This window comes from Rhinopithecus roxellana, chromosome 17 (genome assembly GCF_007565055.1).
Source record: "Rhinopithecus roxellana isolate Shanxi Qingling chromosome 17, ASM756505v1, whole genome shotgun sequence".
Lineage (NCBI taxonomy): Eukaryota > Metazoa > Chordata > Mammalia > Primates > Cercopithecidae > Rhinopithecus > Rhinopithecus roxellana.
Window position 1 is genome coordinate 7686894 of NC_044565.1, and position 20423 is coordinate 7707316.

General features: G+C 39.4%; 1 protein-coding gene across 1 annotated transcript in view; it reads left to right on the forward strand.

Annotated features, from left to right (window-relative positions):
* The window catches only part of RMND5A (required for meiotic nuclear division 5 homolog A), a 69039-nt gene that overhangs the window by 33430 nt on the left and 15186 nt on the right, over positions 1-20423 (forward strand). Inside the window, exons 3-4 of the mRNA XM_010378421.2 lie at positions 5853-5987; positions 7441-7541. Of these exons, the coding sequence (XP_010376723.1) occupies positions 5853-5987; positions 7441-7541 (236 nt within the window). The remainder of the gene's footprint in view (positions 1-5852; positions 5988-7440; positions 7542-20423) is intronic.

Genomic DNA, 20423 nt, shown 5'->3' on the forward strand with positions numbered 1-20423 from the left:
AGAAGGTTTGGTGGCAACCTGCCTCTCAGATTCACGTTTGGTCAGGTTTGGCCTGGCTCTCAGATTCAGCTACTGTGTATTAAAGGTTTACTGATAGATGGATACTCATAGAGGTTTTCATGTACATTATTTACCTTAATCTTCACCAAACACTTGTAAGGTCAAGATTATTGTCTCTAGATACAGATGTGAAAACTTAGATGTGTAAGGAACCTGCCTGAAGTCACAGAGCTGGGATTAAAAACCCAGATTTTAAGATTTAGAGGAACCTTTCTCAACTGGAGGTTCTTGAGATAATTCATCCCTAGTGCCCTGAGGGCGCCCACTTTATGCATGAATTTCTCTCCTTTCCATAGAATGGTAAGAGATACATGTCATACTTGGGAGAATTAATAAAATAGCCACAGAAAGGCAGATAACTAATAGTGGAGGGATAGGGATGCAAATGGGACAGAAAGGCCTGGCAGAGTGGTTTGGCACATTACTCCCTCACTTTTTTAAATAAAGTAATAACATAGCAGTGTGAATCTACCTTTCTCTTAATGTTGATAACCAAAGAAGAGGTATAAATACCGTGAGGAGAGTATGGAATGTCTGCATCAAAAAAATGCATCTACAAAATGCTGATTATGACACACTACAAAGTTTATTTTCCAGCCCTTGGTTTGTAAAGCACTGCTGTCTGGTATATGCCTCAGTATGGGTTATTTCGTCATAGGACAGGTGCCTCATTATCAGCTTTACTAGGTATTGTAAAATTTTCCCCTGAAGGGTTTATACCAATTTACAGCCCTACCAAACACGTATAACACACTTCCTGCTTCCTCATTTCTCACCTACACCTGGTATTATCAGACTTCAGATGTTTAAAGATTAATCAGATGGGTGTGAAGTAGTATCTAGTTGTACTAATTTTGCCTTTCTTTGACCATCTTGAAGGTGGGGCATCTTTTCATGTTTAACATTAGGAATTTCTTATTTGTGTATTTCATGTTCTGTCCATTTTTTCTGTTGTCTTTCTTATTGAGAGATGTGTGTTTGTTTCAAACTCTTCTGAATACTAATCTTGTGTGGTTTGTATGCGAAGTAGCTATCGTCTGTTAGTCTGAGGGGAACCAGAATCCAGGTCTTCTTACTCTGTTAAGTATCCTTTGCTGTCTACCTCTCACTGCTAAACCAGATTAACTGGATGCTTAAAAGGGAAATTAATTCCTGGTAGGTGCAACAATAGCACATTGTTGGTTCATACACTAATTTTTCTTCAAAGTAGATGGAGAAGTTTCAAAATACATGTTAATGCTATTAGGGAATTGGCACTTAGGAATTAAATACTGAGTTTTACTGTATATTGTTACCACTGTCTGCTCAGTCATTATAATTTTATAGAATATATTTGAGAAACGGATTGGTTTTTGGTGGTAAACAGTGAAAGCCATTCTGACTGATTCTGACTGATGTTCATGATATGGCCAAAGAGGTAGGGTGGCCTGTTTAGATCTCACAATTTCATAATGATGTTGTATCAAAGTTATTTACTCCTCTCCTGCCTCAGCTTCTAGATTTAGTATGTCCTGGATTTCTTCTTCCAAGTCAGAACATCCTCTCCGGAAGGACACACCCTTGGATGTGTGCTTTTTTGCTTTTGGTTCTTGTTTGGATCCTTTCTTCCCAATTAAGAACAGGATGCCAAAGCTTTTCTTTGCTTAAAAAATGTGAAAAGAAAAAGTATAGTAAGACAGAAGATGTTAATTATAGATGGTATTTCTCTTCATTAGCCACTTCTTGGGTGGTTTGCAGTGCTGTGGATTTTCTGGACAGCCATGCAAACGAGTTTGGTTACCTAGCAACAGAAGCTGGAACTAATGCCAGCTCTGATGTAACAGTGAGTAAGAACCTGCAGTTATAACAAAAGGAGTTTGACTCTGTATTGCATTGCCTCAACCTCTGTATATTTTATAATCTTAGCTTTAATTTTTAATGCATGTGACCAGAAAATAAGCTATGGAAGTTTACTTATCTACCTCAGTAGTTTATACTGGAAAATCAGAATGTAGAAGGGAGCTCAGAAGTGTCCAGAAAACAATTGAATGCATTGCTCATGCTTCTTTTCCAAGAGCAGCAAATAAGTTACGAGCTTGAATGTAGTTAGATTTTGAGTGTAAGGGTGTTTGACTTTTCTTATCTGTGTAGTAGTGACCATAGTAAGCCTTAAGAAAATGGAGGTACACATAGGGCATCGTTGTAAAACTTTGTAGCAAACCCAAAGAAAATTGTTTAAATATTAGACTCTTTTTGTAATTTTCTAGGTGATCAATATTTACTTTTGATATGTATATTAAGGAAAGAATTCAAGGGATTATTTTGTTTGATGTGAGCAGATACTGTCAGATGGTAGCTTATTAAAATTCTGACCTAACATATATATATTACCAGATAAAATTGTTTCAACGTGATCTGTGCTTTGAGCTGACCAGCGTGTCTTCCAGAGTTGTTTTATTTTATTTTTTCCTAAGGAATAGGTGCTAATAAATTTGTTGTTTGGGGAAAAATCATTAAATGAATAAGTAGAAACCTGAAGGTTGTATTTGGATTTAATGCAGTTGATAAGATAGTGAGAGGACTTTCTTAATTAATCTCTTGATTCTTTGCTTATACTATGCATTTAGACATTTAGAGAGTTATAGGCAGGTTCCTGAGTTTGTAATAAATTGTTTTCAGATCTTTAGAAACCCATTCCTTTATGCTTCTGAATGGCCCTTTGGGAAGTAGAATTTGGGAGAGAATAACATTGATCAGCCTCTGAGCCTCTACTCCAGAAGAGGCAAAAAGTAGTACCACCTCCAGTGTTCTAGTAATTATAAACAGCATAAAGATAAAATAAGTTACTTTAAAAAAAAAGATGAACTGTTATAAAATTAGCTCTCAACAGGCAGAATCTGATAAATAGAAATTAAACATGATAATCTTATACAAGCAGTCGTGTGTGCTAGGTAACAGTTTCTTCATTATGTGCATGGATGCTGTTGCTTTAGCATCTAGGTACCTTGTATTATTTCTTTTTTTTTTTTTTTTTTTTTTTTGAGATGAAGTCTTGCTCTGTCTCTCAGGCTGGAGTACAATGGCGTGATATCGGCTCACTGCAACCTCCATCTCCCTGGGTTCAAGCGATTCTCCTTCCTCACCCTCCCAAGTAGATGGGATCACAGGCACCCACCACCACGCCCAGCTAATTTTGTATTTTTAGTAGAGACAAGGTTTCACCATGTTGACTCCTGACCTCAGGTGATCCTCCCACCTTGGCCTCCCAAAGTGCTGGGATTACAGGAGTGAGCCACCATGCCCGCCCAATTATTTCTATTCTTTAGGTTAAGTACTTGGCTAAGAAAAATGTCTGTGAAAAGAAAATGAATAAAAATTAACACTGACAGTACTCTTGGTTTTTTGTGTTTGTTTTGTCTTGAGTGATTCCAAACCTTAATGTATGTATTCAGTTTTACGCTATTGTTTTCATGTCTAGAAATAGGGTAGATAGCTCTTTATAGGGAGAAAAGTGTGCTTAATTTTGGAGAAGAGCACTCCTGCATTGTGATTGTAAATGGTGGGTTGTTTGTAGTTGCTGTTAATAGTTACTTACTGCCTGTTCTTATATGTCGTATAAAATAATCCCATATTGGTTGGACTGTATATTTAAGCATGATTGACTAGGATTGCAATTTTCGTTAAATCTAAATGGCCTTGTCTAGTTTTTTGTTTTTGTTTTTGCTTTTTGTGAGACGGAGTCTCGCTCTGTCACCCAGGCTGGAGTGCAGTGGCACGATTTCCGCTCACTGCAAGCTCCTCCGCCTCCGGGGTTCACGCCATTCTCCTGCCTCAGCCTCCCAAGAAGCTGGGACTACAGGTGCCCACCAGCACGCCCGGCTAATTTTTTTGTATTTTTAGTAGAGACGGAGTTTCACTGTGTTTGCCAGGATGATCTCGATCCTCTGACCTCATGATCCGCCCGCCTCGGCCTCCCAAAGTGCTGGGATTACAGGCGTGAGCTACTGCGCCCAGCTAAGTTTATATGTTTTTAAAAAGAAATGCAAAACATTTATTAGGGAGCAATGCCTATGAAAGATAAAGGGTGCTGAATTAGGCAGGGAGAGCTTTCACACTGTGATGTACGTTTGCTCTTCTTTCACTCTTGATGTTTCATGTTCCTTCTGTTGTCATTTCTTCTGTCTGAAGACTTTAGCAATGCTTTTAGAGCAAGTCTGATGGCAGTAAATTCAGTTTCACTCCGTCTGAGAATGCCTTTATTTCATCTTCATTCCTGAAGGATATTTTCACTGGAAGTAGAATTCTAGGATGACAGTTCTTTTCTTTCAGTACTTGACAATCATGCCACTTCTTTCTGACCTCCATAGTTTCTGTTGAGAAATCTGTAGTCATTTGAATCATGGTTCCCCTGTAAGTAACATGTCACTTTTCTCTGGCTGCCTGCAAGATTTTTTCCTTTATCTTTAGTTTTAACAGTTTGAATGTGAGATGTTTGGGTCAGATTTCTTTGAATTTGTCCATGTTGGAGTTCACTGAGCTTCTAGAATCTGTATTTATGTCTTTTGCTAAACTTGGGAAATACTCTTTAACTATTTTTTCTATACCGTACTGTTTCTCTTCTCCTTGTATTCTGATGACACACACGTTAGATCTTTTATAATTTTCCCACAGGTCCCTAAGGCTCTGTTTTTGTTTTGTTTTGTTTTGTTTTCTGGTGTTCAGATTGGACGATTTCTGTTGATCTTCACTGACTTTTTGCACTGCCACTTTGCTTCTGCTGTTGAGTCCATCCAATGAATTTTTTATTTTGGTTACTGTATCTTCTTTTTCCTTGCTAAGTCGCTCCCTTTATTTCAAGATTGATTGTATTTTTATAATAACTGCTCTGAAGTTTTAGATGGTTCCACCATCTCTGTCATGTTGGCATTGGTGTCTGTTGATCATCTTTTTCCATGTGAATTGAGAATTTCTTGGTTCTTGGTATGCCAAGTAATTTTGCAGTGTCTTGAACATTTTGAATATGTGTTATAGTACTCTGGGTCTTATTTCAGTTCTGTGGAGAATATTGGTATTTTTGGTTTAGCAGGCAATCAACCTTGTTGGATTCAGGCCACAAGTTCTAGCCAGTCTTTTCTGGGTTGTGGTTTCAATGTTAGTTTTGTTTCTAAAGCCATTACAGTTATTTAGATTTGTCCTGTGTGTGTACCACCTGGTAGCCAATATGATACCTAGGAGTTAGGTCTATTCCCTAGTTCAGTTTTCAAAATCTGTAGTATGCTGTTTCTAGTCGGGACCATGCATATATATCTCAAAGGCAAACCCAGAGGTGTACATAAACCACTGTCTTAACTACTTGGCCATCCCCCTGCAACCACTTTCAACCTCAATACTGCAGTTGTTGGGATGTGCCATGGATTATTATGTTGATAGGCATGTGTGTTTTTTCTCCTTTTTTCCCCTCCCATTATAGACAGTGCTGCAGTGAGCATGCTTTTACAGGTCATCGTTGCATTCCTCTAAAAATATTGCTGTATATTAATGCCTAGAAATCAGTTCATTCGCTTGATTCTATTTTATTCATGGACGCCATTATTAAATCTACTTTTTAAAAAATTCTCTAAAAATATACCTATTGACTCTTCTAGCATGACAAGTTTTAGAAAGGAGCAGTGGAAAAATTCCTTCCTGTGATAAGCTATAAATTGCAGTTGGGTACTTATTGGGGTATCTCAGACTGAAACAAAGACCATTTTTTTCCTGTTAAGTGGGGTGAAAATAATCTATTTATGATTCTCTTTCTCTTTTTTTCCCAGAATTTTGATTCTGACATTAGCAGTGTGGGAATAGATGGCTGCTGGCAGGCAGACAGCCAAAGGCTTCTCAATGAGGTGATGGTGGAGCACTTCTTTCGACAAGGAATGCTGGATGTAGCCGAGGAGCTCTGTCAGGTAACAGTGTGCCCACTGGGAGGATTTGAGAAAGAAGCAAGGGAACTCGTTGGAGTTTACAGTATTTGCGGGGTGGGGTTTTGAATCTTCCTCTAGCTGTAGATAGATTTTTTTAATATTTAAATTATCAGAGATGACCTTATTTTACTAGGAGTGTTTTTGGGAATTTTTTAAGTGGCAAAAATTATAGTTCTAGAACTTGTTACCCAAATCATTTTTTCTTGTTCCTGTCCCAGAATGTGAGTCTCAGTTCGTGAAGCAAAGGGCTCAGAAGTGATACTCTTTTTTCCTTTCCCTTTTTGATAGAGAAGGTTAGTATAGCAGACAAGAGGAAAGGGACAAAAACATTGATGTTTGTTCTTCTGTTCTAGCCTAGCTTAAACAATTTTATCAAATGAATTTCCAACTAAAATTTTTTTACTTCACATTAGCAGCATTTGTCTTTTATTTCTATCACACATGAGTTAGGACTCTGGAACAGTTTACCAATGCCATGTAGTCATAATAGTAGCAGCTGCCATATATTGAGTGCTTACCTTAAGCCAAGCCCTGCCTTTATTCCTTGCTGCAGTCCCATGAAGTACAAATTATTGTTTCCATTCTACAGATGAAAAATCTAAGGTCTGGATAAATAAGTTGCCTGAGGCCTTAACAGGTTCTTTGTGAAAGAACTGGGATTCAGTCCCTGATTCATATGTCTTCACACTACGTTCTAAGCCACCATGTGCTGTTGCATTTTTGTTTAGAAGCATGAAGGACTAAAAGAATTAAATAGTTTAAAAGCAGTCTGTAAACCAAACCTCTAAGCTAAGCCTTTTCTGTTTTAAACAATTCAGATAAATGATAACTCGGTTTTTCTCTGTACCTTACAGGGATTTTGTATGTGTGTGTCCATGTAATTTCCTGCAGTAAACTGTCATTGAGGATTGTTTGCTTTTAAGTAACAAAAGACCCACAATCACAGTGGCTTAAGCAAAAGTGAAGTATTTTTCTTCACAGAAATAGGTAGTAAGACGTCCATAGCATGTTTGGTAGCTCTGCTTCGTGAAACTCTTAGGGACTTAGCACCTTGTGACTCGGTTATCCCCAGGGTGTCTCCTGTCTTCAGGGTCTAAAGATAGCAGCCAAAGCTCCAGCCATACCTTTGTATCCCAGGAAGGGGCAGAGTGCATATTTATATTTCATTGGTCAGAACTTAACGTCCTACAAAGCCATACCCAGCTTTATTCCATTTGCTTATGTACCCTGCTGAAATTTGGGAATTCCACTGTGGAAAAGAGGGGAAGAATGGTACTAGAGGGCAGTCATCAGTCTCTACTATAGGGAATTATCTTTAATGGCTTGCCCCATATTTTACAATCTAGAATATACTTAATCACTAGCTCCTTACCCTGATTAATGCTAACAAAAGTCCTTTCTGTTTTTGTGTGTGTGTGTGTGTTTTTTTTTTCAGGAATCTGGTCTTTCTGTAGATCCAAGTCAGAAAGAACCATTTGTGGAGTTAAATAGAATATTAGAGGCATTAAAGGTCAGAGTTCTGAGACCTGCTCTGGAGTGAGTATTGAATTTGCTTTCTTTTGAGTACTTTCAGAACTCTTTGTAAGAAAACTCAATCAGAAAACACATTAGAGATTTTTAGATATATTTATCTTACCTGTGGTAGACTTCAGAGAAATCAAAGGAGAATTATTTATTTTGGCTAAGTGAAATATGGGGGGTGTGCAATATGAGAAAATGATTAGAGCTTATTTCACTTATCAGTTGGTCTGAATTCCCATGAGAGAAAAGGGTTTTCTGTTTCCAGGCTACACCACCACTTCATGTGGGCTGGCATTACAACAAGCTCTATTGTTCAGCCAGTGCAAGTTTGATATTTAAGCTTCCATAATACGCTGGGTTTTGCTGGGTTTTATGCTAGCATTCTAAGAAATTATTGGTTATTGGAACTAAGTGGTGTGGATGAAGAGAACAAATATTTTTGTAAAGGTACTACATTCATAATTACTGTGGATTTTGGTAATTGACCATGAACCTCTCATTGATAAGAATTATCTGAAATTACTGAGTAAGCTATAATAAATATTATTATAGAGCAGAGTCAGCAAACTTTTCCATAAAGGGCCAAGTAAGAAATATGTGGCTTTTCTGTCCACATAAGGTCTCCGTCGCATGTTCTTCATTTTATTTTACAACCCTTTAAAAATTTAAAAACCCATTTTTGGCCATCTGCTATACAAAACAGACAGCAAGCGGAATTTGGCCTGTGCCATAATTTGTTGACTCCAGCCCTAAAATTTTTTAGTGCGAGGATTACCAAGTTATTTGTAATAAATAGTTCATAAACTAAAGGGAAGAAACTGGATTATAGAAGCAGTGATTTGTTGTGAGGTTATAGCTTTAGAATCCTCGTATTTTAAAACCAGAAAAATTAACCATTAGTGTTACGGAAGTTGACTTTTATAAAATGTGCACTTTTTCCCTTAAAATTTAGCTCCACTAACCCATTTAATTCTTCATAGCTTAGTTTTTTCTTTCTGATCATTTCTCAGTTCTTTTTCCTTTTTGAAACAGGGTCTCACTGTCACCCAGACTGGAGTGCAGTGGCGTAACCACAGCTCACTACTGCCCCAAACCCCCAGGCTCAGGTGATCCTCCCACCTTAGCCTCCCGAGTAATTGGGACTACAGGACTGTGCTGTTATGCCTGGCTAATTTTTAAAAAATTCTTTTTGTAGAGACAGGATCTCACTATGTTACCCAGGCTGGTTTCGAACTCCTGGGCTCAAGCAATTCTCCCACCTCAGCTTCCCAAAGTGCTAGAATTACAGACTTGAGCCACTGTACTCGGCCATTTCTCAGTTCTGAGAAAATTTTGTATAGTTCTAAAACCAGCCCAGATGACTAGATAGAAATTCCTGTATAAATTTATGTAAAATTCCTGTATAAATTATAATAGATCTCACTTAAGAACTGTACTGCAGTGTAAGATGCATATTACCTTTGTAGAATTTGTTTAAGCAAATTTCACATTGTGACACATCTGGGAGATAAATTCAACTAAATACCTGTAACACCTCTTAAACAAAATATGGCAACAACTACTTTTTTTTTCTTTCCAAAGAGACAGTCTTGCTCTGTGGCCCAGACTGGAGTGCAGTGGGATGATCATAGCTCACTGTACCCTCTCAAACTCCTGGGCTTAAGTAATCCTCCTGCCCCGGCCTCGTGAGTAGCTAAGACTACAGGTGCGCACCACCACACCTGGCTAATTTTTAAATATTTTATAGAGACAGGGTTTCTCTATGTCGCTCAGGCTGGTCTCAAACTGCTGACCTCAAGTGATCCTCCTGAAGCGTCAGCTGCCCAAAGTACTGGGATTATAGGCATGGGCCAATGTGCCCGAGAAAGCCGACGTACATGTAAACATGTAATGGGTTTGCCAGTTGTTTTATAGTGATTAGCAAAATAATACTTGGGTTGTCATTCAACGTAATATCCACTTATCTATGCGTTTCTTAGTTTGTTTTCATTAAACTTTGTTCATATATGCTAGTCATGTACATACTATGACTATATCTATAGTCAGTGGCACATAGTATTTGCTACCTCAGCCTTCAGAGTACTCCAGACTTTTCCTAAGACCCTTTTTAACTTTGTGCATATATAAGATATGTTTCTTATTGATAAGCATGTTATGTATATTGATTATTTCTGTAAACTTTGTCTATTATTTATAGCCTTAAGACAATTCCTCAGGCAAATAGAGGACTTGTTCCATAAGTAAAAATTTTTTCATTTCATGTTTCTGGGAATAGTGTTTAATATCAGCATGAGAGAGTGTAGTGGTAATTATAGTTAACTCTTCTTGAGTGGTTATTATATGCCTAGCATTGTTCTAAGCATTTTACATGTTTTAACTTATTCAACCCTCATATTAACCTATGAGGTAAGTCATCTTACAGAGAAGCAATTAAGGCCTAGAAGATCCTCTGTGAAAAAAAGTCAAAATATTATATGAGAAATGCTTCACGTAATAGTCCCCCAATATTCTCATTTGAGATTCACTTTAACTTATTAAATGTATCATCAAGCCAGGTGCAGTAGCTCACACCTGTAAGCCCAGCACTTTGGGAAGCTGAGGTGGGCAGATTGCTTGAGCCCAGGAGTTTGAGACCAGCCTGGGCAACATAGCAAAACCCTATCTCTACAAAAAAATACAAAAATTAGCTGGGCATGGTGGTGCACGTCTGTAGTCTAAGCTACTCGGGAGGCTGAGGTGGGAGGATCACTTGAGCTCGGGAAACAGAGTCTGCAGTGAACCGAGACCACACCACCACTCTGGAGCGGGATCTTCTCAGAAAATATATAAATAGAAGTGAAAATGTACCATCAGTAATCCTACAGTAAAGAAACTCATTTAACTTGGTATAACCCAGTGTTTTCTCTGCATATTTGACCAAACAATCTTGTTTTCTCTCCAGATAACATATTTGAAACCCATAAAATTGGAGTTATACAAAACATAAGATTTAATAGAAATTGTCATTACAACAACTCAGATTTTTCCAATTTTTGCCTATTACTTGTGGATGCGTAGCAGATACTGACTAAGCATCTTTCATGAGCTAAGTACAGATAATTCCCTTTATTCAACTTATAGCAAAAATTGAATGATATGGGATACCAATTTGGGGAATTCTAGTTAAGGTACAGGTGGGAAGATATCTGCCAGTTATGCAGCCTCCCATTTGTTCCTGCTGGGAAGGATATCATGGAGCTCACAAGGGAAAAGAGGAAGGAGAGGATGCAGCAATTCCTCCAGGCTGCCTAGGCGGTGAAAAGGCAGAAGTCAGCCAAAAAAATTGAGGTGGCTAGGCCGGACACGGTGGCTCATGCCTGTAATCCCAGCACTTCGGGAGGCCGAGGCGGGCGAATCATCTGAGGTCAGGAGTTCGAGACCAGCCTGACCAACATGGAGAAACCCCATCTCTACTGAAAATACAAAATTAGCCAGGTCTGGTGGCACATGCCTGTAATCTCAGCTACTCAGGAAGGCTGAGGCAGGAGGATCGCTTGAACCCAGGAGGCAGAGGTTGCAGTGAGCCAAGATTGCGCCACTGCACTCCAACCTGGGCAACAATGAAACTCGGTCTCAAAAAAAAAAAAATTGAGGTGGCTAAAGGCCATTGAGGGCCTAGAAGGGAAGGAAGCTTGAAGAATGTTAGCTGTTTAGTTGTAGCAGTGGAAAGAAGGCCCAGGGGAATGGTGATATTGTGGAGAGAAGTGGCAGAACAACACCTAATTACATAGGTCTAATCAGGACCTTGCCTACTCCTGTGTTTGTGCCCTTGCACCTCTGAGTTTGTACAGATTTTCCCCCTCGTCCACATTTCTTTTATGCTCACCCAGATTGTTTATTTGCTTTTTGAATTTCCCTTGGTGCCTAGGGTAGTGCTTACCTCTTAGTAGGCCCTCAATGAATAACAGTAATCTGAAGGAGAATTTAGAGCAAACGTCATCCTCTTTCATGGTGACAAATAGAAAGCCAAAAATAGTGTTAACGAGAGAATAATAGTAACTTAATACAATGAGGTCGGGGACATATTAGAAAAAATAGGAACTGTCCTTGTAGCTGTGCCATTATTAACATACATATTGAAAGAAAGCAGTATCTTTAGGGGAAGCTACTTGATTGCCTTCCTAAAGGTGTCTCAAAGAGTAATACTACCTTGCTGGATTTGCCACAGTCTAGTATCTGACTTTCAGCCTTGCAGACTTGGAAACTTGTTTTTGGTGTCCTTGTTTTGTTTTGTTTTGTTTTCACTAAGAACAGGCCTTAAACGATAAAAACCTGAATTGCTAAGCTGCGTGTATAGTTTGGATTAGTAGGGGCTGTGAAACTAGCTTGTGGTAGGCAGGTCCATGTGGAAGGCACATGAGCTTGCTAAGCCTGGAGTTGGAACAAGAGGAGATTGTTCTAGAAAATGTTCAATGTTGGCGCCGGTTGCGGTGGCTCACGCCTGTAATCCCAACACTCTGGGAGGCCGAGACAGGCAGATCACAAGGTCAGGAGATCGAGACCATCCTGACTAACACGGTGAAACCCCATCTCTACTAAAAATACCAAAAAAAAAAGAAAATTAGCCGGGCATGGTGGCAGGCGCCTGTAGTCCCAGCTACTCGGGAGGCTGAAGCAGGAGAATGGCGTGAACCCAGGAGGCGGAGCTTGCAGTGAGCCGAGACGGCGCCACTGCACTCCAGCCTGGGCGACAGAGCGAGACTCCACCTCAAAAAAAAAAAAAAAGAAAATGTTCAGTGTTCTCAGGCTGAAATGTCCTGATGCCATTATCTCCACAATGGAGGTTGTGTTGCAGAGCCGTTGGGCAGTTCATACTTCATTCGCTGACTCCTTTTCTCAAAATTGTCCTTGGCTTGCCTTGGTCAAGTTTTGAGTCTGCATTAAGTATCCCAATAGGTAATAAATATAAGAGTACAAAATAAAAAGGCACAACAAAATAAAAATACAGTGAAAAGTAAATCTCCCCACCTTTGCCTTCTAATCACAGTTACTCTCCAAACAGGCAGCCACCCATTAACTTTTTTCTTGTGCATCCTTCTAGAGGTAGTCCATAAGTCCACAAGTTTATGTGGGTGGTAGTTCCCCACTTATCCTCAAGGGATATGTTCCAGCACCCCCAGTAGATGTCCTGAAACCACAAATAGTACTGAACCCTATAAATGCTGGTTTTTTTTGTATATATGCATACCTTTGATAAAGTTTACCTTATAAATTAGGCATAGTAAAAGTAATCACAATAATAAAATAGAACAGTTATAACAATATGCTATAATAAAAGTTATGTGAATGTAGTCTCTCTCAGAGTATCTTATTTTACTGTACCTCACCTATTTTCAGACCATGGTTGACTGTTGGTAACTGAAACCTCAAAAAGTGAAACCACAGATAAGTTGAGACTCTGCTGTATTAAGTTTATGTACATTTTTATGCACAAGTTGTTGCATACTATACACAGTGTTCTGCTCTTTACTTGAAAATGTTTGAAATACTTACCTGTATCAGAACATATAGAACTGTCTTTTTTTTTTTTTTTTTTTTTTGGTGACTGCTTAGTGTTCTCTTTTAGGGATTATACCTTAATTTTATTTAACCAGTTCCTATGGATGGACATTTGTAGTTTCCGATCTTTTGCTTTATAAGTGATGCAGCATCGAATATCCATTGCATGTTATTTTGAGCATGCCCACTATATATGTAGGGAACATTTCTAGAATATTGGGTTAAGGTACATTTAAAATTTGGATTGTTCTTACCATATTTCTCTCTATAAAGGTTGCCCTGAAGTACAACCCTAGCACAAAATAGCAAAGATCATTTCACATCCTTCTTGTCACAGCTGATTTTCCTTCCATTAAAACAAACAAACAAACTTTGTGAGCCTGATACTGATAGGTGTGGTAGGGGAAGAATGACATGTCATACTTTCAGTTTGCATTTATCATATGAGTGAGTTGAGTTCAACCACATCTTTTCTAGATATGTTCACACCTTCATTGTGGCAAAGGCGAAGTCCACTAGACTTCTGGCCTGGACTAAGTCTTTGAGGGCAATCTTAAGGCAGAAGCGACCACTGCTGAGATATGTGACCACGTATACCACAAAATCATTTCCATGGGCCTGTGGGAGCATTTCATCACTGCCTCTAGGGAACCTTGTAACACTTTTTTCAAAGAATTTGCTAACAGCAAAGCCTCAGTAAAATGCCATACAGAAAGCAGCTGGCCAGGCGTGGACACTCACGCCTGTAATCCCAGCACTTTAGGAGGCCTAGGCGTGTGGATCACCTGAGGTCAGGAGTTCAAGACTAGCCTGGCCAACATGGCAAAACCCGGTCTCTACTAAAAATACAGAATTAGCTGGCGTGGTGGTGCATGCCTGTAATCCCAGCTGCTTGGGAGGCTGAGGCAGGAGAATCCCTTGAACCTGGGAGGCGGAGGTTGCAATGAGCTGAGATTGTGTGCATTCCAGCCTGGGTGACAGAGTAAGACTCCATCTCAAAAGAAAAAAAAAAAAGCAACTGAATGGTTATGAGAAAGGGAAGAGAGACGTTACAGCATTTTTCACAGAAGAGAGAAAAAAAATTACTTCAGATCACGGAAGGATTTAGATTGGACAGGCCATGAACAGTATCAGGTAGGCTGCTGAAATATGGGAGGACTCCATCTCCAAAGTCAGCAGATAGGTGGGTATAGAAAGAAGCCACAGGTTTCTTCGTGGTGTGTGTGGCCAGTAGTCCTAAAGATGAGAAGATGCTTGACAGACTTAATAGAAATTCTAGTACCAATGGGTAAAACTGTTTATAAGCAGGAAATAGTTCTAGAAAATGAAATTGGAGGAAGCAAGCAGAGGTGCCTGATCACAGGGCCTTGACTATCACTGGAAATGAAGGTAACAGTGATTCAGCAATTTCTAGTGTACTTCTTCCGCATCGCCCCCGCCACCTCCGCTTTTTTTAGTTGAATAGAGATGGTGTCTCACTATTTTGTTGCTCAGGCTGGTCTTGAATTCCTGGGCTCAAGCAGTCCTTCCACCTTGGCCTTCTAAAGTGCTGGGATTACAGGCATGAGCCACAGTGCCCGGCCTGGTGACTGTTTTCTTATTCCTACTCATGGCTTCTTATAGGTGAGTGGTCTCCCTGACTCAGGCACGTTTTAATAGCCACATAGAACCACAGAGGAAACAAGGCTCTGATATATGAGCCAGTCTAACAGAAGGAACAATCAAGGCTTGAACAAGTTGGATTTTTTTCCAGAGGTTGATTTATTTTTCTTCCCTCCCCTACCTTTTGGTCTTAATTTTGAAAAGGCAGAAGAGGAAAGAGTTAATGGATACGTTTTAACTCACTCTCTATGCCCTAAGTCTGGTGGAGAAAGCATACCTCTTAAAGAGAAACTAATTGAAAGGTAGAAAGAGGTGCCATTTTTCAGAAGGATACAGAAAAGAAAGAATAGAAAAGCCAGAAGAGAAAAAAAAATTGCGTTGATAACACTGTTTTCTATTGTCTATTTTATATTCGTTGCTGGTGAAAGTTTATAGAAGTTCCAAGACTGTAGGTATTCCTTAGGAAGAAGAATAGACATTACCTGAATACATCCTCACCAAAGACTTGAGCAGTATTGGAAATGAGTGTGCAAGCCGTGACTAGAGAAATTGAGAGTCTTCATAGAAAGAGAAAATTTTAATGGTCCCTGAGAATAAATGTTTAAAAACATAAGAAGCTAAACTAACTGAGAGGCTAAACACACATGATAGAAAAGAAAAGGGAGACCTGGGAAAGATACTGGACATGTGCTTGTAAAATGCAAGTCTAGTATTAGGTTTATAAAATACCTTGTTTTTTTGTTTGTTTGTTTGTTTGTTTTTTTTTTTTTTTTTTTTTTGAGACGGAGTCTCACTCTGTCGCCCGGGCTGGAGTGCAGTGGCCGGATCTCAGCTCACTGCAAGCTCCGTCTCCCGGGTTTACACCATTCTACTGCCTCAGCCTCCAGAGTAGCTGGGACTACAGGCGCCCGCCACCTCGCCCAGCTAGTTTTTTGTATTTTTTTTTTTTTTTTTTTTTTTTTTTTTTTAGTAGAGACGGGGTTTCACCGTGTTAGCCAGGATGGTCTCGATCTCCTGACCTCGTGATTCGCCCGTCTCGGCCTCCCAAAGTGCTGGGATTACAGGCTTGAGCCACCGCACCCGGCCACCTTGTTTTTTTTGTGGTAGGAAACAGGCAGTAAATAAGGCAACGTCATATTAAGTATTTTAAAAAGATCATTAATCTGTAGAGTTGTGTTGTCCAATATGGTGACCACTCCTATTTGTAGCTCTTACTAATCTCTTCATTACTGAGAACCTCATATGAAAGGATGTGTGTGTGTGTGTGTGTATTTTAAATAGAGTCAGATATGCAATACCATAGTTTGTGTGGTTTCTTAAATAGCATGTGAAAAGGACAGAGACTCACACCAACTCTGAGATGAGTTTAATGGTAGTAGTTCCAGCAATGGACTCAGCCCATAGCTGAGAAATTACCATTTGAAAATATCTAAGAAATGAAACATTAAGTGTTCTTTTCAATCTCTAAAGCAAAGTTATGGAGTTCCTCACCTTTTTGACTAAACGTTTATTTTTGTCAGGTTTGCCATTCTCTGAATTTTTAAACATTTGATTCATGTTACTAAGGACATTTCACCAGATCCACACCTGTGGAGTAAAAATAAATGTCATTCATTCACCCTGAACTTCAGCTTTTACCCCCAAGAGTATAGCCTTAAAGGAAATTAGAAAAAGAGGTTTTTGTAAGGCTTTAAAATGCTGTGAAAGGTTATAGTGGAATGTGCTGTGGGATTGGCAAGAGGCTTTTTTTTTCCAGTATTACTAGAAATAGACACCAAACCAGGCTGGCAAAATTGTAAGATGAGAGAGATAATCCCACTAATGCTGTCTGTTAGGTTCCTGAGGGAGAACCGCTAACTATGAAGGTGAAATATTGTATTTATTTTTGGAATGATGTAGAAATTCTAAATATGGAGGTAACCATGTGCCAAGTCTTTTCACAGGCCTGACAATTCGGATAATTAATGCTAATATTTCTGCTGGGTAATTGTATAGATGCGGATTGCTTCTGACTTAGTCTTCTCGTAAGTAATATTGTTTTGGGGTTTGTTGGTGGAAAGTCCCCAAAAGGCTCTTCATCAGAAGAATGTAGTGGCAGTGCACAGAGGTGACACTGTTGATCTTACTGTCATTTTTGGGGTCTTCAGTGTTTCTGTAAATGGAGTAATTCCGAAGGTGACAGTGTTCTCGTGGTCCACGCTGGAAATTTGGGATCAGAATTTTTTAAAAAAAAATTATAGAGTTAATAATTTCACTGCATTTTTAGTTTGCTTGCCTTCCTCCCTACCCCACCCCCCCCCCCACCCACCACCATCTCTACTGAAAATACAAAATTAGCCAGGCGTGTTGGCACGTACCTGTAATCCCAGCTACTCGGGAGGCTGAGGCAGAAAAATCGCTTGAACCCAGGAGGCAGAGGTTGCAGTGAGCCGAGATCACGTCACTGTACTCCCGCCTGGGCAGCAGAGAGAGACTCTGTCTCAAAAAAAAGAAAAGAAAAAAAAAAGGTAGGGAGGAAGGAAGGGGGAGGGGCAGGGGCAGGAATCATTTTGGTGAGAAATAGAAAACTAATCTCATTTTCTTTGTAATTCTTTGAGATTTATGAGAATGAGCCATAGACACCCTGACCTCAGTTTCTCAAACTTTATGTCTTTCCTCATTTTATCAATCTGGAACTTCCTTGTCTTTATAAAGTAACCTCTTACCACTGAGATCTCTGTGTTCTTTCTCTCCTGTTTGTTTTTGTTTTTTTTTTTTTTTTTTTTTTTTTTTTTTTTTTTTTTTTTTGAGACGGAATTTCACTCTTGTTGCCCAGGCTGGAGTGCAGTGGCGCGATCTTGGCTCACCACAACCTCCGCCTCCCAGGTTCAAGCAATTCTCCTGCCTCAGCCTCCTGAGTAGCTGGGATTATATGCATGCGCCACCACACCCGACTAATTTTGTATTTTCAGTAGAGGTGGGGTTTCTGCATGTCGGTCAGGCTGGTCTCGAACTCTCAGCCTCAGGTGATTGACTCACCTCGACCTCTCAAAGTTCTGGGATTACAGGCCTGAGCCACTGCACCCATCCCTTGTATTCTTTATTGAACCTATGGGCAGTCTTTGCAGGTTTCTAAGATATATAAATGCATTTTTACCACAGTTTAGTTAAATAACACCTGGCTGCCAACAACACAGTTCAGATTTCAGTCACCATGATGTATTAGCTGTGAGCAATTGTATAAAATACAGACTTCTCTGCCAGCTCTTCAGTCTGTACATCAGGACGTAACAGGCACATCATGGTCATAACCAGTTCTGTCACTTCACTCTTGATCACTGCGCATCTACTGTCAGTTACCCTCAGGCAACAAGGGTGTAGTTGTGTCACCTCCTTAACTCCCTTATCCATGTGACATTTTACAAAAAATGAGTAATTGGAAGACAGACTTGGCAACAAGAAAAATCTTAGAAGTGAAATTGAATGTGATTAGAAAGATTTGAAAAGGACAACAGCAAGACGAAGCTAGGGCAAGACCTAAGCCTACAGGAAGCTAATGGTACAAAGCGTATTGGAAAAGTCACTTCACCATCTTTTTACTTACATTGCGCTAGAATAGCAAGATGCTTGTGGTTTAGATGGAACATTTACTTCTACTTTGGATTGAGAGAGAAAAGGGGTGTGTGTGTGTGTGTGTGTGTGTGTGTGTGTGTTTGTGTGTGTGTGTGTGTGTGTCTGTGTGTGTCCCAGTTTGGCTACTATTCGGGCCAAATTGATAATAGTTGCCTTATTGAAAGAAGATGGTAATTACAAGGATATTGAAGAACTTCACTGCCAGTAAAAGATGCTTTTTTTTTTTTTTTGTCATGTTCAGAAATTGTGAATTGACTATGTTAAGCTTTCTGAGGAAGATGTTATTGTGAGTAAGAATGCTGCTGTGAAATTTGTACTCAGATTTCAATGGTTCGTTAAGGCAGATGTTAACGATGATCATCACAGAAGGCAACTCTTGATACCAGAGCTTAGCAAAAGGCATAGAATAGTGAAGAATAGTGAACAGAGTTAAAAATAGATTCACTTTCTTATTAGGAGGCAGCTGTGGAAAGTGACTTTGAATAAAACCTATGCTTATTTGGCCACTTAACTGTGGCCAGGGAATTGAGGTCAACAAAATACAAATGTGGGTTTCTGGGTACAGTCCTGGAGGTATAAGAGAGAGGTCCTATCATGTCAGGTAAGGATTTCACCTTAATTGCTTACGTGTGCTTAAATGTTTGGGAGAGTTAAAAATGGGGTGTCTCATCCTTAGTTTAGAAAATGACATTTTGCCAGGGAGGGAGAAGCTTGGAAGTCCCTTGCCTTGTATAATTTAGTTTTAATATAATATTAAGAGGTTAAATGAGGACAGTACATTGTTTCAAAACGAATAGGATGAAAAGAAATACGACTTTTAAGAAATATGAAATCTTGTGTTGTATGTATGAGTTTGGGTTTTGTGTTGTCTTCTCCCTCCCAGTTCCTTTTTGTAAAGGTATCTACTTACTTTTCTAAATATTTCTTGGCAAGGAAAGGGGAGGAATTAAGCAATGTTAGTTTTTTTCTTATTTCATAGCCTTGTTTATAGCAAAATTTGAAACTGTGCAAACATAAATTTAAGTAGTACATTAAAAATTATATTTGTCTAAATAAATGTCTCTCCAGGTTAAGTGGAGTACAGGTGTTTCTAGCTTATAAAGCTAAAATTGATAATTCATAACTTTCAGGAAAAGTAATTTATAATTACTCTATAGGCCTGTTCATTAAAAGGAAGTTAAGACATTTTACTTTTACATTAGCTTAAAAAGTTATTACCTTTTAAAGTATAAAATTAATATATGTTCATTACAGAAAACCTGGAAAAATATAGGACAGCATAGACTGTTATCAGTGCTGTTCAGCTGGAATTGATTGGTGTGTCTTCCTGGTTGTTTCAGACCCCTGGTGCTGATCTAAGAGTTGGTGCCTTGTTCCAATTAGTCACAGCCCATGGTGTAGCAGTTGATAAATAATACTTGAAATACAGAGTCATTACTGTTAAACATTCTGGTGTCTAAAAGTTACTTTTAAAAATATATCACACTTTTGGCTGGATGTGGTGGCTCATGCATGTAATCCCAGCACTTTGGGAGGCCAAGGTGGGTGGATCACCTGAGGCCAGGAGTTTGAGACCAGCCTAGCCAACATGGTGAGACTCTGTCTCTATAAAAATGCAAAAATTAGCTGGGTGCAGTGGTGCATGCTTGTAGTCCCACCTATTCGGGAGGCTGAGGCAGGAGAATGGCTTGAACCTGGGAGGCAAAGGTTGCAGTGAGCTGAGATCGTGCCGCTGCACTCCAGCCTGGGCAACAGAGTGAAACTCTGTCTCAAAAAAAAAAAAAAAAGTGTGTATGTCTATATCTCATCACATTTGTGTATATCACACTTTCAAGCTGTTCACAGTGGCTCACACCTGTAATCCCAGCACTTTGGTAGGACAAGGCGGGAGGATTGCTTGAGCCCAGGAGTTCGAGACCAGCCTGGGCAACATGATGAAACCTTGTCTCTACAAAAAATTACAAAAAATTAGCTGGGTACAGTGGCATGCGCCTGTGGTGCCAGCTACTTGGGAGGCTGAGGTGAGAGAATCGCTTGAGCCTGGGAGGCAGAGATTGCAGTATTGAGCTGAGACCGCACCAGTGTCTATGAACTTTTCCTTTTTACTATTGACTTTTTTAAAATTAAAATTTGTAGTTACTCTAT